Source organism: Triticum dicoccoides, chromosome 2A (genome assembly GCF_002162155.2).
Source record: "Triticum dicoccoides isolate Atlit2015 ecotype Zavitan chromosome 2A, WEW_v2.0, whole genome shotgun sequence".
Taxonomy (NCBI): Eukaryota; Viridiplantae; Streptophyta; class Magnoliopsida; order Poales; family Poaceae; genus Triticum; species Triticum dicoccoides.
In genome coordinates, this window is record NC_041382.1 from 512950129 (window position 1) to 512976480 (window position 26352).

The 26352-nt window shown below is 44.2% G+C and overlaps 1 protein-coding gene across 1 annotated transcript; it reads left to right on the forward strand.

Annotated features, from left to right (window-relative positions):
- The first annotated feature begins 530 nt into the window (after positions 1–530).
- LOC119355099 (mitochondrial fission protein ELM1-like) lies at positions 531–7799 on the forward strand. Its single transcript, XM_037621885.1, has 10 exons — positions 531–894; positions 3559–3797; positions 4278–4374; positions 4509–4658; positions 4745–4871; positions 6481–6593; positions 6670–6733; positions 6830–6923; positions 7005–7113; positions 7299–7799. The coding sequence occupies exons 1-10, from the start codon at positions 709–711 to the stop codon at positions 7395–7397; spliced, it is 1278 nt and encodes a 425-aa protein (XP_037477782.1). The 5' UTR covers positions 531–708; the 3' UTR covers positions 7398–7799.
- Positions 7800–26352: the final 18553 nt, after the last annotated feature.

Sequence of the window (26352 nt, forward strand, 5' to 3'; positions counted from 1 at the left end):
AGGTGCTGTGCGTTCGGTACTTGGATCGGTCGGACCGTGAAGATGTTCGACTACATCAACCGCCTTCTCATAATGCTTCCGCTTACGGTCTACGAGGGTACGTGGACGATACTCTTCCCTCTCGTTGCTATGCATCACCATGATCTGGCGTGTGCGTAGATTTTTTTTTGAAATTACTATGTTCCCCAACACCAGGATCGCGTCAAACATGGCGTCGGGCGCCATCGTCTTCGTCCTCAGCGGCGGCCTCGGCTCTCACGGCGTACTCCTCCAGAACGTTGGCCCCTCGTGGAGCAGGAGCTCGTGGGGCAGCGCGGGAGGCTGGGATCCGGCGGCACTGTTGCGGATTCAAAACAGACACTGATAAGATCGTGTGGCAGTTTTACAATCTGTCACATGGTTGCCACATACATATTTCCATAAAATAAAGTATCATTTGTTAAAAAAAAACTTACTCGTAACTTCAAAAAAAAGTCGCCTCCTCCCTTTTCCAACCCCCGCTCCCCACCAGGCCACTCCCTCCGTCTCTCGGCAGACGCAAAAAGGGATGAAAAACCAAACTTCTCCCGCAAGACTGGCTCGCACCAAATCGCATCGCCCTTCGAGTCGCCCCTCACTGATCCCTTCGCGTCCTGCTTCCCAAGCCACAGCCCCCAGGCCCCCACGCCCAGCTCCTCCCGCTCCGATTTCACAGCCGGCGAGCTAGCCATGTCGATTCGGCCGCTGTTGCTGCCGGAGCCGCCGGGCGAGGTGGATCGGGCGCCGGAGATCTTCGCGGGTGGCGTGGCCGCGGTGCGCCGCGCAGTCGTCATCGGGAACGGCTGCGCCGGCGCCGAGAACCAGTGCCTCGGCCTCGTCCGCGCCCTCGGCCTGGCCGACCGCCTCACGCTCTACGTAAGCAGAGCGCCGCCCCTCTCGTTTCCTCTCGTCCTGCTATGACTGTGTGACAGGATCGTTGTTAGTGCCCTTGTTAATCATGTCATCAGCTTAGCGTGGCATCGCGTATTGCGATTTAATTATTTGCTTAGTAATTTTACTAGAATAAAGGCCGTTGCTTGCAACCAATTTACTTGCAACGGAGAAGATTAGGCGGATGTGTATAATTTAGTTACTGGAATTATGTTTTGTTTGAAGTACATGTACCAGGAGCCTATTCAGGTATTTTCTAAAAGTGAATTCTCTAGAAGAGGATCAAAAGTAGTGGATTCTAGAATTATCCGGTTGAGCCTATTCAGGTATTCCCTAAAAGTGAATTCTCTAGAAGAAGCTCTAAATATGTATTTGGCTTCTTGGATGCTTATCAGACGCCACAAAGCATTTCAGATGATGTGGCGTTTTGTTAGCTCTTCTTTTGCACTCAGCTTTGATAAGAGGTTGATTTGATCATCTTATATTTTTGCTGTAACATTATACTACCTTGACATGGCTGTTGTTAGATACTATGTTAGAGCAACTCTAGCAGAGTCACCATATTGGCAGCCTCCAAAACATGTAGGGAGCACGCTCCGTAATATTATGGAGGCTGCCGAGGCGACGCGCAAACTCAAATGCGCCATATTGCAGCCTCCATATTATTTTCTTTTTTTATTGCATCACCTCAATACTCATACACTCAATTTGAGGGATTGAACACTTGACTAAACATTGCGTTACAAAGTTGTTACATGGAGGGAGAAAAGTCGATTAATGACATTTTTATATCACATGTGTTCAAAATTTGTCTCTTTTACATATATTTAGTGACTATAGCTTGATTTTGAGCCCCATGTCGATGGTAAATGCCATGCATGGGGGCACATATGTGGCGAGTCTAGACGAGGCGGTGTGACAGTCCGTCGCGGTTCAGGCTGGAGCGGCGGAATTGGGTGACCTCGTCTTCGTCCCATTCCTGTCCCGTGCGGTCGTCGAGGTCGGGGATGGCTTTATAAGTGGGGGCAAGGCCCAATATGGCGTGATTCGTCCGAATCTGACCGTCTCTGTGTTGAGTTTGCGCCATCTGTCATGCTTCCTCTCCACCACAAAATCCGCCGATGCCTTCTCGTACTCAAGCTAGACAGCGTGGTCCCTCCCCGCCGCCAACGCCTGCCTGACGATGGTCTCCTTGAAGATTTTGTTGTGGCAAGATCCCTCCTGCGCAGCCTCCAACGCGCCGCGGCGGTCCATCTCCTCATCGATTTCGGCGGCCTCTTCCTCCACTTCCTTGTCGAGCATCCGTTCCTCCTCCTCCAAGAGCGGAACCCAGTCCAGCGGAAGGGGAAGCGGCATGGTGAAAGTAGAGGCGAAGAGGAAGTGGAGCTCTGGGGCAACCCGGGGTGGCGACGGCCTTTTTATAGGACCAGGCAGCGGGAAAACATGGCGGCAGATTGCACGGGCAGTTGGGCATGCGGCATCCGCCATTAATTGGCCCGTTTCCCGCTGAGATGAGCTTCTGCTGTCCGCGCTATTGGCATGGAAGGAAGATGGGCCGCACGGGAGGATGAGGAGAGAGGTGAAACTTTCCTCCTGCGTGGGCGGTTAGTGATGGAGCGCGCTCCAAAGCAACACCCCACGGCCTCCAAATATGGAGGCTCGGGGGCTTGATTTGGAGCGGCCTCCATAAATTATGGCGATCCAGGGCGGGATGACGACTCTGCTAGAGCAGACTTTCCGGTCAAAATCGCCAAACAGGCGGTTAAGGATCGAGCCGATATGGCGACTCTACTAGAGTTGCTCTTATATGGCAACTAGTCATCATTCCTAAACGCAAGCTGCTAGAGAGTAAGAGCAACATGTTCAAGGCTTGGTTTTGGAGGTGTAATCATGGTTTAAGCACAACATAGCCTTGACCTCAGTAAGTAGTGTAAGAGGATTGCTTCTAGCTTTTAGAGGGGTTCGTTAATTGTCACTACAGTCTCTTCTTTTAAAACTTTTACCATGTCAGTGTTGTAGTCTGTTGCTGCAAATTAGGGGGGTAAACATTATTGTCACCCTGTCAAGTTAATTCTGAAACGTCTCATCCACTTAATTCTCAGATGGCGATTTTTGGATTTGGTACCGCTTAATTCTTGGCCTGGCCTTTGCTCTGTGCATTCATGGGGTTTCAGCAGCATGTAGTGCCTTAGTGGCTTAGTGCTCTCTTTGTCATGTGGTGTCCATGGATTGAATTTTGGGTTGTGACGTACTGATTGGAATCTGGGAATGGCTCTACCTTCAAATACTCTAAATAGATTGTCATTTCTTTCTGGATTGCTGTTACTTATAGTCCTGCATGGGCTCAGTTAACAACATAGTAAATAAGAAAACCATGCCAGTGAAAAGTTAATATAATGCTTGTCATTTCTGTCTAGTCTGTAGTTACTCATATGCATGTGTATTAGTTCGGTTAACAATATAAATAGGAACTTAATATAATGCAAATTCTTATTGATATTCGCTATCTTTATCTTTCTCGGTATTTTTCTTAGGTCCAATTATATAACTATGTCACTGACCTCTTCAGTATGCTTTTTTTTGCCGTTCTTATGGATCTTGAGTACTCTCATTATTAACTTTTTTGTTGAAATATATTTTGTCATGCAGCGTATTATCAGGCCAACCGGAGGAATCAACAAGTGGCTGCACTTTCTCCCTATCTCCTTGCATAAAATGGTGGACCAAGTACTCAGACATATACTGTCTAACACGACATTCACAACACTGTTTCAAGGAAAACTGTCAGCACCTTATCCTGTCAGTAATGTTCAATCTCTTGGATTGTCTTCTATACTAGAAGCAGATTCCAAAAGGATAGTGACAATGGTCCGTGATACCTTCGAGAAGTAAGGTTCACATTTCTTATATTGTTGCTTATGTCGTTGATTACTTTATTACCTGGTCTAACAACTTTATGACTTAATTATAAGTTATAATCACCACACTGACTGCTTATGGCTGAGCTTGTGTTGGTATATCAGGAAGATATAGTAGAATCATATAATTCGTTTTCATTTCTCTTCTTGGTGATGGAACCTGTAAGAATATGTCATATCAGTATCACTATCGTGACATACCACTATGTCGAACATGTCATATCCTTGAATACTTGTACCATACTTCCAGGAAGAACATTTGAAAGAGAATGTGTTCTTTCATGAATTTGAAATAGGCAACCTATTAAAACATACTTCTGATTGGTCAGTTTCATATGAAAAATGTAGGCTAGCCTAAACATTCTTTAGTATGTTTGCGCCATAAGTATTCAAACGTTCCTGGCATATAGTTCTTCTGCTCTATTTCCTCAAAGTTTGATTCGCTTTCAGGGAAGGCCTGGCCATAGTTGTTGCTTGTGGCCGTGATACCATACCATATGCAAGCTCTGTAAGGTGTTTAGCTCCAGATAATGTCTTTGTCATTCAGGTAGGATACTGAAACAAATATCAGTGGCTTATTTGATAATTTTTCAGTTGTTACTCAGCTAGGGATATGAGCCATTGTGCTGCTTGCCATCCAAATTTGAGCTGAGTTTAATTATACTGTATTTTCTATGTCAGATACAACACCCCAGGTATCGCCTTGATAGGTTCGATTTGGTGGTGACTCCTCGCCATGATTACTACGCTTTAACTGCAAAGGGACAACAAGAAGTACCGTGGCTTTTCCGGAGATGGATTACTCCACGAGAACCACCCGGTCCGAATGTGGTATGCTGCTTTTTTTTTTCCTTGCAAATCTTCATATGTTTTCATCCAGCTGTTCTAGTTCTAAACTTTGAACGTTGGAAAGCTAGGTCCTGACATCTGGAGCACTTCACCAAGCAGATTCTGCTGCACTACGCATTGCTGCTACAAACTGGCATGATGAACTTGCTCCCTTGCCAAAGCCATTGGTAGTAGTAAATATTGGAGGACCAACAAGTAAACTCCTCCTTCCCTTCCTGCCTACATGTTAGAGAAAATCTGTCGTATCCCTGTTTCACGACATGTCATTGAACAAGCCACTGCGTTGCCAAATCGATGTCCTCCATATCATTTAGTGCAGTACACGAATGTGAAGCTCATGTTCTGGATTTTCTGTTTGAAGGCTGGGGCCTCATGCCCATGCCCCCTATCTCACCTAGTAGCAATGTCTATGTAACCCCCCATCATTTCTGCACGCCAGTTGGAGTAGTTCATCGAATGGTTGGCTGCCCCACCATCTGTGACACACTACACATAACTACAAAACAGATGACTTATTTGACTGTGGCAAGAGAACCAATTTATGGGCCTGTTTGGTTTCCAGCCTAAGGTTGCCACGCCTAACCTTAGTCATGCCACAACATTCTAGGCATGTGTTTGGTTCATTGCCACATTTGTGGCTTGCCATATGGTCCACATGTCATAGGCTCAATTTTTTGCCAAATCTTGCCACACTTGTGGTGGCCATTTTGTTAGCCACACTTTTTGTGGCAGCCACACTTTGCCTAAGGTTAGTTGTGGCGAAGTTATTAGTCATCAACCAAACAGGCCCTATATCTTGACCTACTGATTTATCCTGCCCTTTCCTTTTTGTTTGGGTTTGGTACGCATGTTATCGAGTAAGAACAATCTCATGTTATTCAGTAGCCGATATTTCATGCACTCTGGATTAGAACAGCATTTGTGTTAGAGTATGCCAATTGAATAAATTTGATGTCTTTAGCTGTAGTATGCTTTAATGCAATAATAGGTATAAATATAATACATTTTACATCTTAAAAGATGGGGTTGTTGCCTTGTTGGGTTACTTTAATAGACAGGGTTGCCAACTTAAATAAGGTTTTGTTACTAATTGCAAACACTCAAGTCTAATATACATCACCTGAAACAAAGTATTTTGTATCATGAAGATAAACCTTCCGAACTGAGATGGAGTACGTGCATTTTCTGAATGCCTTAATCCCAAATTTACACTTTATCAGGAATTCCATTGTTATACTGCGTTTTTCTTCTTACAAAATCATGAAACCAAGCAGGACAAGTTATTTTTATTTGCATCTGATCATGTATCGCACAATTTAATTGTGGAATTTAAGTTAGACTGTATGCTCATAGAAACAGGACATGGTAAATAAATTTCGAAGCCGCGCCTTCCATTTTTCTCATTCGTGTAAACTCTTGCATTCCACATGTTTTCTCTTCATCTTACTCCCTCCATACACAGGAGTGGCGTCTTGGGATGTGTGCAGTGAAACTTCTAAATATCTGGCCAATGATATCTGTATGATTATTTAGATTGGAGTTAACCACATTAAAATGATAAAAGATACTTCAAAAAATTTATTGAAAAATATTTTGGAGACCTGGGTGTGTGAGTTGGGGCGGGGGTATTATTACTACTCTATTTATCTTGTTCAAATTTGCCAAGTTGCTGTTGCTAACAAAATACAAGCATTTTTATGCATTCACTTGCTTCGTACTTTTAGAATTTTGAGACCACAGTTTGAGCAGTTTCTGCTTACACGCTGATATATATAGATCTAATGCATGGCATTTCAATTCTCAGGAAACTGTAATTATGGTGTAGACCTTGCCAAGCAGTTGGTAAGCTCACTGCACAATGTTTCAGAGACCTGTGGAAGTGTCAGAATTTCATTTTCCAGGAGAACACCACAAAAGGTAGGACCATTGGTTGCTCATATCTTGTTTTATGAAATTGTGCACAGTTAATTTTTTGGAACCCTTTTTTTGGCAGGTGTCCGATCTTATATTGAGAGAGTTCAGCACACATCCAAAGTTCTACATTTGGGGTGGTGAAGGTAGATAGTACCAAATAAAAAAAATGGCATTTTCAGATGTTTTGATTTTTCAACGCAATGCAGAATTTATGCTGATCGAATTTTCATATGCTGCAGAACCTAACCCACACCTAGGGCATCTTGCATGGGCCGATGCTTTCATCATAACAGCAGACTCGATAAGTATGCTAAGTGAGGCGTGCAGCACTGGGTGAGTTAGTGCTGTATACTTATACTCGTTGTTCCTGTTTAGGACAGTAAGTAGCTAAGCTTCCTATTGCCTCTCTTTCAGGAAGCCGGTCTATGTTGTTGGAACTGAGCATTGCAGGTGGAAATTCTCAGATTTCCACAACACTCTGCAGAAACGAGGGGCTGTTCGTCCTTTAACTGGATCGGAAGATGTAAGTTTGCTATCCCTTCTCAGTTCACATCTCTCTAGTTACTCCTTATCAAGACCAAATCGTGTACTTCTGTTACAATTTTACCATATTGCGAGAAACGAGAGTGTTCCTTTTCCCCTTTCTGGCCACACATTTCTCAAGAGCAAATTCATGGCATGTCTACATGACCCTTTCCTCCATTGTAGATGTCAGACAGCTGGAGCTACCCTCCTCTGAACGATGCCATTGATGTGGCTGCACGGGTTCGTGAAGTGCTTGCACAACGTGGATGGACAGTGGGTTAATAGCAGTCGAATCAGAGAAAAAGAGTGCCATTTTTGCTCCAGTTATGTTCCAAGCCCAGACAATTCAGAGCCCACGTTTCAGTTATCTTAGTTGCATCTGCATGAGGATTTTTTTTGCCATATCACCGATGCAAAGCGAGATCGCTTCTTTGCAGAAGATGGCTATATTTTTGGGAACATACTGCGTAAAGTTTTGAGCAATCACACACAGACAGCAGTGTTTATTCTTGGCATATTCATGCATTATTGTACCTAGTGTTATGCTGTAAAGAATCCGATAGAAGTGCGGACTGAGATTAAAAATCTTTGCCATTGGAACGAGGTGACATCATACATTGGGTTATGTGACTCTGTTAAGTTTATCAGCAGCAAGTCCTACTGGTCTTTTGTGCTACACAAGCATACGACGATACGCATATACTGCGTTTTGTAATAGTATGGGAAACGTGGATGCCACGTTAGGTTCATCTAGCACATATTTTAAAGTACTACTCCCTTCGTTCCGAATTATTGTCTTGGATTTGTCTAGATACGGATGTATCTAGACTCATTTTAGTGCTAGATACCTTTGTATCTAGACAAATCTAAGATAAGTAATTCGGAACGGAGAGACTCCGTACTTGCAAAGCTTAGCACCGTGTGGTGGTTTTGGCGATTCTTTGGAATTGACCATAGGTTTGGGGCTCATTCGGTTTGGAGGAAACTAAAATATAAGAATTATGAATAGTATATGAATTTGATAGGATGACACTTGTCATCCTAAAGAATTGTCTTCCGTGCAAAATAAGCTTTGAGTTGATGTATTGATTTCTCTTAAAACACAGAAAATAAATAATATTTATATATAATTTCTGTACGCCTTTTCTATATATCGAATGCATCTATCCAAGAAAATTCTATGAAATCCTTGTTCTTATGTTTTTTCTATAAAAATCTTTCAAACCAAATGAGGCCTCGGCCTTTTCATACGCTGGTGAAGATTTTGTAAGATTTCCACGTGGCCTTTGACAGATTGCTGACTTTTGTGAACGTGAAGCCAAGAGAAGCTTCCTACTTCCTTCGTTTCAAAATAGATGACTCAACTTTGTATTTTCTCCGTCCGAAAATACTTGTCATCAAAATGAATAAAAAGAGATGTATCTAAAACTAAAATACATCTAGATACATCCCCTTTTATCTATTTTGATGACAAGTATTTCCGGACGGAGTGAGTATTAACTTTAGTAAAGTTAGTACAAAGTTGAGTCATTTATTTTAGAATGGAGAGTAGTATTTACCCCTAATTCGGAAGTAATTGAAACATTAGATTAAATAGTTTACTTTGACCCACTAACAGCATCTACAACCGAATCCCTCATTCTTGCTCTAAACGTTTGATTAGTGTCTGAGCGAGTTTTGGCCACCCAACTGGGCTTCCCATATTCGGATCAAACACTCGGACTGACCAACACTCCCCATAGCCGGCAACTGGGCTTCCCATAGCCACCCAACTAGAGAGGCCTGGACTTGTCCGGGCCCGCCCACCACATAGGAGTAACAGATAGGGCCCACGCGGTCATGCAGAGAGACTGCTGGTCCTACGGGCGCCTCATTCGCTTGCGCCGCTCTGGCATGCCAACCGAGGGAGGAAGCCGGCTATTTAAGCCGGACGATGGCAGTAGCACCCTAGCCCACCCATTTCTTCCCCTTTCTCCTCTCCGCCGCCGGCACTTGCACTTCCACCCACCGCTTGCAATGTTGAGGCGTCGGATCACAACCTACATCATGCTCTCTCGGGAGCTGAGGGTGCAACTGTTGGAGCAGATCCAGGCGAGGCGGGTTGCTCGTTTCGCCGTTGGTCTTCCTCTGGATTTGCTAAACCCATCGGAGGATGAAGAGGAGGAGGAGGCGAGGGAGGAGAAGGGGGAGCAGCCGCCAGAAGCAGAGCCCATGGAGGAGGAGGTGTTAGAGGAGGCGTTGCTGGTTGCGGGCTTCGCCATGGCGGACGCAGAGGCAAAGTACGAGGCCACCCAAATGATGGAGATGGCGCAGCACACCGCCATCCTTGAGTCCACCCAAGATGAGGACTACGTCGAGGCCAACCGGCAGTTCATCCAGCAAGAACAGACAACGACGGAGGCGCTATTCGCCAAATTAGAGTCCGGGAAGATGTCGGAGCTTCCACAAGCGCATGAGCATTTGCACTTGCCCGTCTACCCGGTATCGGGCATGGAGATCATCGATATCTCTAACGATGAGTAATTTTACCTATGTATGTAATACATAGGTCTTTTTTTGCATGGGCATTATAAATTTGATGTATGGAGTTTGAGTTTTATGGTTGTGGAGGACGTTTTTGGTGTGGTGTTCGGTCACTGTCCGCTGAAGCGTTCGGGGGTGTTCGCAAGCGTTTGGGGGTCGGCTTTTGGGTATTACGGTTGTAGGTGCTCTAGACTTCACAACGTCGGCCCTTGCCCGCATTCGCTGTTGTCCCCTTATATCTAAACCCTCAAATCCATACAAGGCCTGAATCATCCTTCTTCGGGGGGCACAGACGGCCTGAGTTTGCTTCGTTGTGAGCTCAACGGCGGCCCGGCTCCGCTTCGCCCGGATCCAGACACGTGCATCCTTGTAGCCAATCGTCGTTGCAAGGCACACCTTCTTCCTTTCACGGAGGGAACGTTGTCCCTTGACCCCAGCTGTGTCGCTACAATGGCAACATCCGGCGCATCTGTGCCCTTGTGCATTGTTGGCATTGGCCTCCGACTCCGAGCTTGACGTCGCGGGGACAAGGACCCAAGAGGCCATCCTCGGATGCTCTCTTAGGGCGAGTTGGGCCCTCCTCTCATTGGGCGCCTAATGCAGTGACAACACGGACAATCGGTGTGAGCTTACGTTGGAGGCGACGGCACCAATGGATGCCATCTGAAGTGGCAGATAAGGCACCCGACTAGTGGATCCGCTGCGGGCTTGCTCCGATGGTGGTGCTAGGCCATCTTCCCTGTAACACCCCCAGTGTCATGCTATAGTGACCTCACACTAATGGTGCCATATAATCAAGTTTAACTAAGCCGAATTGCCACTTGATAAAAATCAAAGCAAATTCAAATTTCAAGTCAAATTATTATTTCTTCAATCAATAATACAAAAATGTTGGTTAGGTTGCAAATAATCACTAAGGAATTATCATGTAGAAATCAACATCATTTGGCCCACAAAAAAATTTCAGGAAAAATAATAAATGGTCCACCAGCAGATATTTTGGCCTTTTCAAAATAAAACAAACACTTATGCTTTTCCAAACATTGTGGAACTTTGTGTGTGCTCTAGTAATATTGTGTGTAATTTATTTGCAAAGGTTCATTCAAAGCAAACATTGGTTGGTGGGCCAACTTAATGCAAAACAACGACAAAAGTACAAAATGGAAAAAGAAAAGAAAAGAAAACGATTTAAGCATGGTGGACTAGTAAGGCCCAGCCCAACATGGGGCTCCTTCTACCTCCTGCTACAGGAGGGGGGCAGATGTCGTGGCGGCAATCCATGGCGCCGGGGCTACCTGTCGCCCATCCCGCGGCTTCCGCCAAATGGACAAGACCACCCTCACCTTCCCTCGAACCCTAGACGCGATTTTTCTTCTCTCGCTCGCTCCCTCGACTGTTTCTTCCACCCCCGAGTGCACTCATCGACGCCACCTCATCGTCCGTGTGGATAGGAGCCTCCCCGAGCCACAAGGTGGTGTCCCAGGGGTGCGCCTTCGTCGACCCCGTACCCTACGACGACTGATTCAAGCAAGGCTACGCCGAGCGGTCGTCATTGACTCGTTCCTCTACCTCGGACACCACCCCCCATTGTTGTCGATGCGCTCCTCCCCGAGCACCTCTGGCTTCACCGAGACGTCTGCGAGCCCCCCCTTGTGAGCTCCTCCTCCGACCTCCCATTCCTCAACCTTGACCCGTCGCCATAGTCGCCCGCATCCGACGAGTCCGCCATGGATGGGAGCTTCGCTCCTGTGTGTGCATGTGTTGTGTTGCTGCTCTTACTGTTGCGCCACCCCTGCCGCCCCCGACGGGCCCTCACTTCTGTCGCACGTGCACACCCATGCCCGTCTGCTCATACGGCTCTGCTCGCCTCCTACTCCCGCCGCCACCGGCCGAACCCGCCTCTGTCGTGCGCCCCCTAGCCGCAAGCCCTGCCACGCCTCGGCCGACCGCGCCTGTCCTGTGTGCACCCCCGCCGCTGCTCTCCTCCTGCACCACGCTCGCCGCAAGCGTTGCCACCTGCTGCTGGCGCCGCCCGCCTGCCCTTGCTCGCGCGTGGCCGCACCATGCCACTCCCGTGGTCTTGCGCTGACGCCGGGCCCTGCTCCCCACAGCCCTCCGCTGTGGCCTCTCTGGCCACCGGCGTTAACCGCCGGCCTGAGTGGCCTGTTACACTAACCCACCCCGCTGACCCACTGACACATGGGTCCCTACCGCTAATTAAATTTAGTTTAAAATAAACTCTGTTGGGGTCCGTACTTTCATTAGTGCAATCTCTCAACAATGCTAATATAATTGGATCATATAACCATCTCTCAACGTGCGATGAAGAATAACTCCAAAGTTCCTATCTAGCGGAGAACATAAGCAGAATTTGTTTGTAGCTATTCTTTCCAATCGATCTATCCAAGAGTTTGTACTAAAATAACACCAAGTTATTCTTTCCAATCGATCTATCAAGAGCTCATACTAAAATAACAGTAAGTTATTCTTTCCGATCGATCTATCAAGAGTTCATACTAAAATAACACCAAAGCAAGTTCAAATTCATTATACTCAATCCAACACAAAGAATCTCAAAGAGTGCCCCAAGATTTCTACCGGAGAAACAAAAGACGAGAACGTGCATCAACCCCTATGCATAGATTACTCCAATGTCACCTTGGGAATCCGCGAGTTGAGTGCCAAAACATATCTCAAGTGAATCAATATAATACCCCATTGTCACCACGGGTATTCATATGCAAGACATATATCAACTGATCTCAAATCCATAAAAGTATTCAATCCGATGAAATGAAATATCAAAGGGAAAACTCAATTCACAACAAGATAGAGAGGGGAAAACACCATATGATCCAACTATATTAACGAAGCCCGCGATACATCAAGATCGTGACATCTCAAGAACACGAGAGAGAGATTAAACACATAGCTACTAGTACAAACCCTCAGCCCCGGGGGTGGACTACTCCCTCCTCATCGTGGTGGCCGCCGGGATGATGAAGATGGCCACCATGATGATTCCCCCCTCTGGTAGAGTGCCGGAACGGGGTCTAGATTGGTTTTCGGTGGCTACAGAGCCTTGCGGCGGCGGAACTTCTGATCTAGGGTTATTTCTGATGGTTTCTCTATTTATAGGATTTTTTGGCGTCAGTTTCACACAAAGATGGGCCTCGACATGAGCACAACCCACCGGGGCAAGCCAGGCCCACCAGGCGCGCCCTAGTGGGTTGTTCCCTCCTCGTGGCTCTTCTGGCCCTCCCACGAAGCTTCGGGGGTCTCTTTTGTTCCAAAAAAAATCATCAAAAAGTTTCAGCTCATTTGGAGAACTTTCATTTCTGCACAAAAAACAACACCACGGTAGTTCTGCTGAAAACAGCGTCAGTCCGGGTTAGTTCCATGCAAACCATACCAAAAGCGTATAAAATTGTTGTAAGCATGGCATGAATACTTCATAAATTATAGATACGTTGGAGACATATTAGCATCCCCAAGCTTAATTCCTACTCGTCCCCGAGTAGGTAAATGATAAAAGAAATAATTTATGAAGTGTGAATGCTAGCAAAGTGCATAAGTTTGATCAGTGATAATTTCAATCACTTTTCCTAGCATCAAAACATCAATTCTTTTTCATAAAACTTATCATGATAAAGTAGCAATTGAAAATGGAATATTTGTTGTGGAAAGCTACCTATCATATTCATCACATATTCTTTCTTTTGTAGTATGGACATTTGGACTTTTATATGGTTCAAAGTAATAGTCTAGTTTTGACATGAGGACTTAAATACTCAAGCATACCAACAAGAAACCATGTCTTTTCAAAATATCAATGCTAAAATAAGTTATCCCTAGCCCATGATGCTCAATCATTGATCCATTCATGAAACACACTCGCATATTAGCTACACCCAATACTCAAGTACGATCATAGTGCCCCCTAGTTGGTGCTTTATAAGAGAAGATGGAGACTCAAATAAAAAAAATTCATAAAGTAAATAGAAAGTCCCTTCGCAAAGGGAAGTAGGGATTTGTAGAGGTGCCAGAGCTCAAAGCAAAAAAGATAGAGATAAAAATATTTTGGGCGGCATGCTTTTGGGCGAAGCTACGCGTCCACCGACCAATTTTCTATTTTTATCTGTCGCCTCGACGACCGTTGGATGCCCGACCTGATAGCTGCCCGATCTACAACAATGCTCTTGTTGCAAGATCTAGTCTTCTCTGATTTCCTGCAACAATGCTCTTGTTGCAAGATCTGGTCTTCTCTGATTTCCTGCAACAATGCTCTTGTTTCCTGAAGCTCCAACTAGCAAATCCCATCAACAATATTCGATGTGCTCTTGTTTCTGAAACACTAGCTCTGTTCCACTCTGAATCATGAACACCTGCGTGAAAAAACAATAGCTCTGTTTCGGAAATAGTAGCTCTGTTTCAGAAACAACAACTTAGTTTCAGAAACGGCTCCGGCGACTCCGGCGAAGGTGCGATGCACTGGCGGATGTTGCGACAACGGCGGAGCGGGAGGCGGGGTCGATGTTGTGCTTCTCAACTGCGCTTGAAGCAACGCTATATGCAGAAGCAGAAGCGGCAGGCTGGGAACACATGGGCCAGAGTTGCAGCAAGCATCAGCAGCCGTGGTAAACGACTAATGGGGCGGGGTCTTTGGTTGAGTGCGGGGCAGCGAGTACACGAGAGAAAGGAGAAGAAGAGACAAGGATGGAAATTCTCGGTGGAAAGGATGGACAAGGTTGGGCCGGGACCACCGGGGCACGTGGCGAACACCAAAGGCGGCTGATGGAGCAGTGGAAATCAGCCGGTTGAATAGGATTGTTCCCCATGCTTTTCATGTCAACAAAAATGACTTACTCCCAACACTTTCCATGCTAGAATATCATAGGCGGTTCCCAAACAGAAAATGAAGTTTATTCCTTTTTTCAACCATATTTTCACTTTCCATGGCTAACCGTATCCACGGGTGCCTTCCATACCAACACTTTCCAAGGAATTTATTATTTGACAACATAAAGTAAATTCATTTTTTATTTCGGAACTGGGCATCCCTAATACCTTTGCCTTACTCTCGTGCAATGACAAGTGAATAAGCACTCATCGTGAGAATAACACATCTAGCATGGAAAATATTGGCCACCCTCACTGCCTCACGAGCGATACGAGCACACAAAAGAGAAATTTATTTTGAAAATTAGAGATGACACATACAAATTTGCTTAGAATGGCAAAAGAATACCGCATATAGGTAGGTACGGTGGACTCATGTGGCAAAACTGGTTTAAAAGATTTTGGATACACAAGTAGTGATCATACTTAGTGCAAAATGAAGGCAGCAAAAGATTGGGAAGCGGCTAACCAAGAAATGAATAATCTCTTAAGCGAGCATTGAGCATAATTAACACCGAATAATGCACCACAAGTAGGATGTAATTTCATTGCACAACTATTAACTTTTGTGCTTGCATAGGGAATCACAAACCTTAACACCAATATTCTTACTAAAGCATAATTACCCATCAACATGACCCACATATCACATCATCATATCTCAAAACTATTACGAGGAATCAAGTTTATTTTGTCCAATGATCTTCATGGAAATTTTTATTATATCCTTCTTGGATATCTATCACTTTGGAACTAATTTTCATGTATTGCTTTTGATAATCTCAAACAAATATAAGTGAAGATCATGAGCATACTATTTATTTATCTCAAAGTAATTTAAGTGAAGCAAGAGAGAATTTCTTCAAAAATACTAAAGCACACCATGCTCAAAAATATATAAGTGAAGCACTGGAGCAAATGGCAAGCTACTCCAGAAAGATATAAGTGAAGATCAAGCGAGTGGTTAAGTAAATATGTAGCTATTTGAGGACTCTCTCTTATTCAAAAACTTTCAGATCTAAGCATTTTATTAAAACAGCAAGCAAAAACAAAATAAAATGACATTCCAAGAATAGCACACATCATGTGAAGAAGCAAAAACTTAGGCTCAACTGATACTAACCGATAATTGTTAATGAAGAAAGGTGGGATGCCTACCGGGGCATCCCCAAGCTTAGATGCTTGAGACTTCTTGAAATATTATTTTGGGGTGCCTTGAGCATCCCCAAGCTTGAGCTTTTGCGTCTCCTTAATTCCTCTCATATCACGATTTTTCTAAATCTCAAAAGCTTCATCCACACAAAACTCAACAAGAACTCGTGAGATAAGTTAGTATAAACCAATGCAAAACCTTATCATTCTCTACTGTAGAAAATCACTAAAATTATTATTAAACATTTCATACTAAATGCCTCTGCATATTTAATACTCCTATCCTCAAATAGAATCATTAAACAAGCAAACATATGCAAACGATGCCAACATAACAGCAATCTGCCAAAACAATACAGTCTGTAAAGAATGCAAGATTATCAATACTTATTAAACTCCAAAGATTATGAAAATTTACCACACTGTAGAAAATTTATCAGATCTTATTTTTCAAAAAGTTTCAACATTTTATCACATTCTGACTTTTCTAGGGAATTTTTGCAACAGCGGTAAACTTTCGGTTTTCAGACAGCAACATGTAGGCTTGCAAAATAAGCATGGTAAAGGCTATCATTGCCACTTTTATTGAAATAAAAGGTGTAAAACATTACTCTAAATAAAAGAAAGCAAATACTAACAAAATAAAATGACGCTCCAAGCAAAACTCATATCATGTGACGAATGAAAATATAGCCCCAAGTAAGATTATCGATAATGTTGGAGACGAAAAAGGGGATGCCTTCCGGGGCATCCCCAAGCTTAGTTGCTTGGATCTTCCTTGAATATTGCCTTGGGGTGCCTTGGGCATCTCTAAGCTTAGGGTCTTGCCACTCCTTATTCTCCTCATATCGACATCTCACCCAAAACTTGAAAACTTCAATCACACAAAACTTAACAAAACTTTGTGAGATAGGTTAGTATGATAAAAAGCAAACCATTTCACTTTTGTTATTGTCAAAGACAAGATTCATAATTGTTTCCACACAATGCCTACTGAAGAATACCATTTCCACAATTATTGAGCAATATAAGCCATAGAAACTAGAAAACAAGCAAACTTTGCATTGAAAACGGAATCTGTCAAAAACATAATAGTCTGTAGTAATCTGTACTCTAACCATACTTATGCTACTCCACAAATTCTGAAAAATTAGGAAAACCTGGGAAATTTGTCTATTAATCTTCTGCAAAAAGAATCAACATTTTATCACGTATCTGTTAAAAATGAGAATAGTTTTCCTGGGCGCAAAAGTTTCTGTTTTTCAGCAATATCAAATCAACTATCACCGTAAGCCACCCCAAAGGTCTTACTTGGCACTTTATTGAAACGAAAGCAATAAAACATGATTACTATAGTAGCCTAATCATGTGAACACACAAAAACATTAGGTAAAAGTGTTGGGTTGTCTCCCAACAAGCGCTTTTCTTTAATGTATTTTAGCTAGGCATGACGAGTTCAATGATGCTCGCATAAAAGATAAGAATTCAAACATAACAAGAGCATCATGAATCATAAGACTAGCACATTTAAGTCTAACCCATTTCCTATGAATAGGGATTTTGTGAGCAAATAATTTATGGGGCAAGAATCAACTAGCATAGGAAGGCAAAACATGTGCAACTTCAAAACTTTCAACATATAGAGAGGAAACTTGATATTATTGCAATTCCTACAAGCATAAGTTCCCCCATAATAATAATTTTCAGTAGCATCATGAAGAAATTCAACAATATAACCATCACATAAATCATTCTTTTCATGATGCATAAGCATAAATTTTTTGTTACTCTCCACATAAGCAAATTTATTCTCATCAATAGTAGTGGGAGCAAACTCAACAAAATATCTATCATGAGAGTGAAAATTAAAATCATGATGACAAGTTTCATGGTTATCATTATTCTTTATAGCATACATGTCATCACCATAATCATCATAGATAGCAACTTTGTTATCATAATCAATTGAAGCCTCATCCAAAATGGTGGATTCATCACTAAATAAAGTCATGACCTCTCCAAATCCACTTTCATCATTATAATCATCATAAATAGGAGGCATGCAATCATTATAACAAATTTTCATATCAAATCTCGGGGGACTAAAAATATCATCTTCATCAAACATAGCATCCCCAAGCTTACGGCTTTGCATATCATTAGCATCATGGATATTCAAAGAATTCATACTAACAACATTGCAATCTTGCCCATCATTTATACCAAACATTCTATTGAATTCTTCTTCTATTAATTGAGCACAATTTTACTTTCCATCATTTTTGTGAAATACATTATAAAGATGAATAATATGATGCAACCTCAATTCCAATTTTTTGTAGTTTTCTTTTATAAACCAAACTAGTGATAAAACAAGAAACTAAAAGATTCAATTGCAAGATCTAAAGATATAGCTTCAAGCACTCACCTCCCTGGCAACGGTGCCAGAAAAGATCTTCGTTAACAGGATGTGAGTGTCGCTTACCTAACCTCCCCGGCAACGGCGCCAGAAAAGAGCTTGATGTCTACTATGCAACTTTATTCTTGTAGACACGTGTTGGGCCTCCAAGCACAAAGTTTTGTAGGACAGTAGCAATTTTCCCTCAAGTGGATGACCTAAGGTTTATCAATCCGTGGGAGGCGTAGTATGAAGATGGTCTCTCTCAAACAACCCTGCAACCAAATAATAAAAAGTCTCTTGTGTCCCCAACACACCAAATACAATGGTAATTTGTATAGGTGCACTAGTTCGGCGAAGAGATGATGATACAAGTGTAATATGGATAGTAGATACACTACAAAAAAAGACACATCCGTGACATTTTGGGCCAAATGAACTTTTTTCTGTCATGCTTATGACACTTCTATGATGATAATTGTGACAAAACCTGGTATCATCATAGATGTGGTGGGCTCCTACTTCTATGACAAAAAAGCATGACAGAAAATGGGCTTTTCGTCCTGGGCGGGCCGGAGACACAGCTGCATGACATTCTTTGGGCCATCCATGATGGAGAAAACCGTGGTAGAAGCGAGGGCGAGGAAAATATCAGGGGAGTTCCCGATTATGGTGGGTGGCCGGGAGCCGAGCGATGCGCATTTCTCTCGTACGTACGCGTGTGTGTGCGAGGCATTGCGCTCTAACTGAACTCGAGCGATTGCACTACAGGCTACGCGTTACTGAACCCGAGCGATCGATCGATCCCTTACTATTAACTGAACCCGAGTGATTCCTTCGCTACTGCTGCTAACTGAAGCCAATCGATGCTGCCTCTTGATGAACAGTGAGCGTTGTTGGGGGGTTTGGATGAACAGTTCCCGGTGGGGGGTTGGATGAACAAGACCCCGTGGTAGTAGAGGCCATTGCCGCTGGATGAACAAGACCCCGATCGATCGAGCCGGTGGATGAACAGGACCCCGTGGAGGGCTGGATGAACAGGACCCCGTGGAGGGCTGGATGAACAGGACCCCATGGAGGGCTGGTTGAACGATAGCCGGTGGAGGGCTGGTTGAACAGTAGCCGGTAGAGGGTTGGATGAACAGTAGCCCGTGGAGGGGTGGTTGAACAGGACCAAATGTAGAGGGTTGGTTGAACAGTAGACGGTGAAGGAGCGCGCGGTGGAGGCTGGATGAACATGAGCCCGTGGATGAACAGTCGCAGGTGGAGGCTGGAGGAGGTTGACGGGGGATGAACAGTAGCCCGTGGAGGTAGTCGACGGTGGATGAACAGTAGCCCGTGGAGGCAGTCGACGGTGGAGATGAACAATATCCCGTGGAGTTCCGTTTTGCGGTACGCCACACCCCTCCTGTCGTGGGTTTGTCACGGCAGATGTCCTCGTGAAAGGACTTAGTTGTGGAGCTATCGCAACGGGTTAGCTTAAAGGGGTTAAACCGGACAAGGGGAGACGGGAGTTTATACTAGTTCGGCCCCTTCGATGAAGGTAAAAGCCTACGTCTAGTTGTGATTGGTATTGCTAGGGTTTCGAAGGCCAGGGAGCGAATCTGCTTTGTCTGGCTTTCGAGTTGTTGTTGTCTGTCCCTAAACCGCAGTCGGGTCGTCCCTTTATATACATAGGTTGATTCCCGCCGGGCTACAGAGTCCCAAAGCCGGTTTATAAACGTATCCGGTTCGGCCTCTTTCTTTCTATCTTACTATACAAGTTACATGACTAGGCCAGTTTACATTTACATATTGTAACTCGCCTTTGGGCCCTCCGTAAAGCGCAACATCTTTACGTCTTCATGGGCTTCTAATCTTCAAGGAGTCAACCCGGCTACATAAGACCGGTTTACCTCCAGTAGTAATATCCCCAACATTAGGCCCCAGATTGGTTTGAACTTGTTCATGTCAATCTTCCACACTTTAGAAAAAAATCTTCTCTCTTGTCTTCATTTTTGATCTTGTAAACCACCGTGACGTCATACTTCAAAATTACGATAAACCGTCCTGACGTCATCCGTCCGTTGATATCGGAGATTTCCTTGATTTAATATATATCCATTTGTCGAGGCGACACCTTTATTAACTTATCCATTTTTTGGACTCCTCAATTCCCGCACTTGCCATTTTTCACTTCGCCTTATAAATAGGACCAAGGGGTCATTTTTACTGTTTCCCCCCGTGCCTCTTCGCATCGTCTTCCTCGCGCCGCTCAGCCTCTGGAACTCCGTCGCCACCGTCGACCGTCGTTTCTGCTCCGACCTCGGCCGCTGCATTTCCTTGAACGCACCAGAGAACTGCGGCGCCCTTCCACTTCCTCACTAGCTCCGGTAAGTTCTCTGCTTTTTTCACCATAGATCTGTTCTAGGGTTTCGATATTCCTCGCAGTTCTTCCGAAGTTCATCAGTGCTATTCTTCCATGTTCTTCCTTTAATAGATGGCACTTCATGCTTGATACATCTCTTACGTAGCTTACCTACCACGATCATCACAAATCTTTATGTGCAAAGAACTGATCTATCTGTCAAAAATTGCTTTAGTTCTGCACCCCTTCAAGATCCAATTATTTTTGCTTTTCTGTCTTATCTCTAGATCCGAAAGTTTTATACATCACTGTGAGATCTGTTTCTCCTCGCACCAATATAATCGATTTGGCATTGGATAAATAGTCTATGCCATTAGCCCTCTGATAAACCGGAAGAGCATGTTACCTTCATAATTACGCTCCGGTTTAACAGTGTCTGATCAATCCTGTGCTAGCATTACCTTCTTTCTCATTATACTAGTCTCCGGGTTGTACCATTTATTATATTAGTACATTTCTTACTCCCTTGTATCTTGTGTATGATCATGCATAGTTTATAAACCGGCCTTTCATTTTCAGTTTGTTCACTTTGCAATGGCCAAACAATTCACTGCCTGCAACTGGGCTCGTTCCCGGGTTACTGAGGCTCAACTGGATGAGATGGTTAGCATCGGCTATCTGCCTAAGAAAACGGAGATCAAATGGCGAGCCCCAGGAACTGAGAATCCTCCAACCCCAAGACAAGGCGAAGTGGTAATCTTTGTTGACCATATAAGCCGTGGTTTCAAACCGTCAGGGTCAAAATTTTATCGAGATGTGCTTGCCAGCTTCCAACTGCATCCACAAGATATTGGTCCCAATTCAGTCTCCAACTTATGCAATTTCCAAGTCTTCTGTGAAGCCTATTTACAGGAAGAACCAACTGCAGAATTGTTCCGTGATTTCTTTCACTTAAACCGGCGCACAGAGTTTGTGAATGGCCCGAATACAGAGCTTGGTGGTGTTTCGATTCAAAAGCGGAAAGAAGTGGAATTTCCTCATGCCAAACACCATAGCCACCCAAAGGACTGGAACCAAACATGGTTCTATTGCAGAGACACTTCGCCTGAAGATGAGAATCCCCTCCCCGGCTTCCGAGATCATAGATTATCCAATACTCACCCAATGCCAGAACGCCCGAGCTCCTCAGAAAGGGCAAAATATGCTCCTCAAATCGCCAAGCTCCGGGCCTTTATGGCAAACGGTTTAACAGGTGTGGATTTTGTACGCTGTTGGATATCCTGGAGTATCTTGCCGCTAAGCCGGCGTCCCGGTTTAATGTGCGAATATACCGATGAGGTTGACGATCCTCAATGCCACTGCAACATCCAATTATCTGAGGAAGAAGTCACTGAAGGTGTAAAGAAGATTCTGAATGAATCGGAACTGGTCTGTAGTCAAACCGGTCTAAGTCCCTTCTACACCAAGAACAAACTGCCTGCTGTAAGCATTACACTTCCTCTTCATCTCTAATACCTTTGACTTATACAAGCTGTAACCCTTCTTGTTTATATGTATAGGGTGATGACCCCTTCTGGAAACGGAAATCCATAGAGAAAGCGGCAAAGCCAACTAGAGACAAAGTGGCCAAGCCAACCCGCCCGAAGACCAAAGTCGTAAAACGGACGTCAAAGCGGAAAACGGCTGACCGGATTAATATGGAGCTTGATGATGATACTGATGACCCAGAAGCGACTCACTTGGCTCTCTTTTTATGCATCTTGTTAACAATGATCTTCCTCAGGAGGAGGCCGAAGCTAGTCAGGCTGAGGACGTAGAGGTAATTACCCTTTCCTCTGGTTCAGACTGTATGCCAACACAAAAACCACACCAAACAATCCGGAAAGTAAGCTTTTCTCATCCTCTTGCTCACTTGGATCCAACATTTATTTTGAAGACTCAACAGCATGAGGCTCGCCGGACAACTCGGCACAGTGGCCAACAGGTCACCTCTACCGGTTTACCTGATACTCCGGTTCGGAAGCGTCGGTCTGAGGTCTCTCCTACTTCTGACCATTCTTACCCCAAGGCAGGTTATTTCAGTCAGCCTCTTAATCCGTCCGACTCAAATTATCAAGTGACACCTCCTTCCTCTTCTGGTGAATCGACAGCAACTCAACTCCCCCCTTTGAAAACTGTGGCTGGGTGAGTTATGAAAAACCTTTCCTTCCAATGCGCCCTACATCTTTTGAACAGGATGTTAACCCTTTTTATTCTGTTTGCAGGGCCAAAGCCAGACCCAGCAAGAAAGCTCGGGTCACCAATCCGCCAGAAGACCCTGTTGCTGAAGAAGAAGAACCAAGAGTTGAACCGGAGCAAACAGGTGAACCGAAAGGCCTCCATCCTGAAACAACTTTTGGTGATCCGCCCCTTGACGGCCAACATACCGACGAACCAACAGATGTTGAGCCTGCCTCCCCTGATGCTGAACCGGCAGAACCAAACCGGGCTAATCGAATGAAAGACACTAAAATTCCATCATCATCCGCCCAAAATCCTGAAGGCCAAGGCGATGACGTTATTATTACTGGAGCAGGCCACAACTCTCCTGGTCATCCCGTCATTTTGGCTTAGAATAGTGCCAAAGAAGAGCAAATTGCCAGGGATAAAGGTAAATGGAGCAGCGACTTATCAAACTATGCTCATCTTAACGCTGATGAGCTTCATTCCGGCTTCTTGAACCGTCTGCACTCAAACCGGGATTATGAAGCCGGTTTGGTGAATTTGATGAAAGAACGATATGAGGTAAATTCTTCTCCCTTGCACATTGATTTATAGCTGAAATACTATTCTAAGTAGCCCCCAAGAGCCATTTTATGATTGTCAATCATAAACCGGGTTTTTGTAATACTTTAAGCATCCCATCATTAATCCTTGCCAAGGCGTGTCTTCAATCATAGATAAAACTCATGTTTGAAAATTTAGATAGCGTTCTGTAGCATAGCCCCCAAAGGCCGGTTTAATTCGGTTTTTAATCCACAACGCCAGTGTAGAACAAACATACATTAGCCCCCAAGTGCCAAGGATAATGCTTGCATTGTTCTGGAGACTTGCATAGAAGGTAGTATTTGAGAGCAAATAAGAATTAGCCCCCAAGTATGAAGTGGATAACTTGTTATATGCTTTATACTTAGTGCATATATATGTTGTTTTGTTGAAGACACCTTCAATGTTGCAGGCTGAACTGAGAAGCAAAGATGCCAAAAACTCTGACTTGCAAGAAAATGTGAAGTCACAACAAGCCAAAGCTGCAAAAGCCAAAGAGGAGCTGACCCAGGCCCTGGCCGGAATGGAAAAATTGAAAGAATCCTTCAATCAAGATCGTGCTGCATGGGAAACCAAAAAAGCCGGTTTGACCAAAAGAGCCGTAGATGCCGAGGAAGCCCTGAAACCGGTGGCTGAAGAACTAGCCGGTTTGAAGCGCCAAATCAACGCTATGACCTCTGCTATCTTTTGTAAGTATCTGCTTATGTATGTTGCATCAGTCAATGAATCTTAAAACTGACCACGATGCTGAAAAAATCTTTGGCAGGAACTCGGATCACTCATCTTGGTGCAGATATGCGGATGAAGCTCAAAGCGGCATACACATTGGTTGAGCAGCTATACTCTGGATCTCAGCGAGCCATTAGTACAGCAGCTTATAACAAACCGGCGCCAACGTTGATTAAGGAAACCCTTGAGAAGTTGGGCATGTTACCGGCGCGTATTGCCGAGTTGAAAAGAGCCGCTGCAAGAGCCGGGGCATTAACTGCCCTTATTTGAGCCAAGGCCTGGATTCCAGATCTTGAAGCGGAGGATATCATTAAAGGGTATCCAGGCGTTAAAGAAGACGGTTCAAACTTTGATAATGATGATCTTCAGCGGTTGACCAAAGAGATGCGGCCAGCGGCCAGCAAATTAGCTGAAGACACCGATTTGTCCCATTTTCATCTGTGTTATGATGCAGAAGGGAAAAGACAACCGGCCGAGATCCATGAAGTCGAAGAACTTGTGCCTCCGATTCGTAAGCACACTTATGCCCCTGATATTAACCCTTCCGATCTTATCCATGAAGAAGCAGTATTCCAAGCTTTAATCGAAATCGATTGGTCAACGGCTGATTTCTAGCGGTTGGGGAGGGATGAAGAAGTGCGTACACCAACTGATCCGCAACCGTCAAATTGTCGTGATGAAGAGTCCTAATCCGGTCGCCGGTTTATATGGCTACTGTGAAAAACAATGGCACTATTGAGCCGCTTTAAAGCTTCATGTAATAGGATAGCTGAAACTTTGTTTATCTGCCATGCCATCGAGCATGCTTCATAGCCTGTTGTGACAATCTGTGCCGCCCTTCAGGATATATTTTATGCATAGTCTATGATGACTTGCCTTCCTGGGTACAAAAAACTTAAAAGTGTCTAGCGGTTTACCGCTAAACATGTCATAATATCCAAGAAGTATATAGTACTTGAGCTGAATAATCAAGTGTTTGTACAAAAAAATAATATACAGAACATACCTCATTGAGTGAGCAGACGTGTATACAGGAAAGGTGTTTAACACCAACCCGATACATTTGATAATCTCATCTTCATAATGCTGGTCTATCTATTAAACCAGACCGGTATACCTACCGGATTTTCTTCATAAACTGGTGATTTAGTCAAACCATACCGGGTCAGTGACCATTGGTTTATAACTGATCATGAGCCAACAGCTAGTGGTTGGAAAGCAAGCCGGATCAAGGATGCCGGTTTATCAAAAAATACTTAGATTGTCAACAAACAGAATTCAAATAGGAAAATACGCGAGGCTTTTTATGAGCTGCCAGGCTCCAAATCGAGGCTTTTCATGGGCTGCCAGGCCTCTGAGTTAAACCATTTAACAAAGCCTTTTAAGATGGGCCTCCAATTAACCAATCACCGTTTTAACTATGACAAGTTCAGGGTCTGTAAAAGATTGACTTGTCAAACGTTCGATGGGTCATGCCAGGATTACCTGGATAGGAGTGGCTTACTTGATGAAGGCAGGTTAACTCGGGGTTTTAGGTGAATACACCAGGCTTCCAAGCCGTGGCTTGATAGCCAATTACGAGGGTCCTTTCAAACTCTTTGTTGCTTTGCAAAAAAGAGCCCCCAAGTAACTTTGTGAGCGATGCTCAGCGTGTGCCTATGTTTGAGTTTGTACAGTGTACAATACTCTCTTTGGCTCCACAATTTTTTCCTTGTGTGGCTGAAATGCCTATCAAGAGGTGTAGCTGTGGTTCAAACATGACCAAGCCCCCTAGTGATTTTCTTTATCTTTATGCAGTTGCTAAATCCGATTTAACAAAGACTCCGCTTTGACCGTTAACTTGTAAAAGCACACATATGATATAAGAAAGAACAGATACCCCGCTTATAACGGAGGCTCCGGTTTATTATATGGTATATACACTGTCATAAATATGTATAGGTGAAAAAGCCTATGGCTTCAAGTATAGTAAGGCAGAAGGAGAGCTATGTTCCATGGCCGCTTTGTCTCCTCCTCTGATTGACGTGAGTCTTCATGCTCTCGAACATCAATGAGGTAGTAGGATCCGTTGTGCGGATTTTTGCTGATCACAAAGGGTCCTTCCCAAGGGGGGGGGATAACTTATGCATATCAGTCTGATCCTGGATGAGCCGGAGCACCAAATCACCTTCTTGAAAGGTTCTAGTTTTAACCTGGCGGCTGTGATAACGTCGGAGATCTTGTTGATAAATCGCCGAACGCGCTGCTGCAAGATCCTGCTCTTCATCCAATAGGTCCAGAGAATCCTGATGTGCCTTCTCATTATCAGCTTCAACATAAGCTGCCACACGGGGAGAATCGTGACGGATGTCACTAGGAAGAACCGCCTCTGCTCCATAAACCAT

Coding starts and splice junctions, on each gene's coding strand:
- LOC119355099 (XM_037621885.1), top strand. CDS start 709: ATGTCGATTCGGCCGCTGTTGCTGCCGGAGCCGCCGGGCGAGGTGGAT. Junction 4,375..4,508: donor ATAATGTCTTTGTCATTCAG/GTAGGATACTGA, acceptor TTTCTATGTCAG/ATACAACACCCCAGGTATCG. Junction 6,734..6,829: donor CTACATTTGGGGTGGTGAAG/GTAGATAGTACC, acceptor CATATGCTGCAG/AACCTAACCCACACCTAGGG.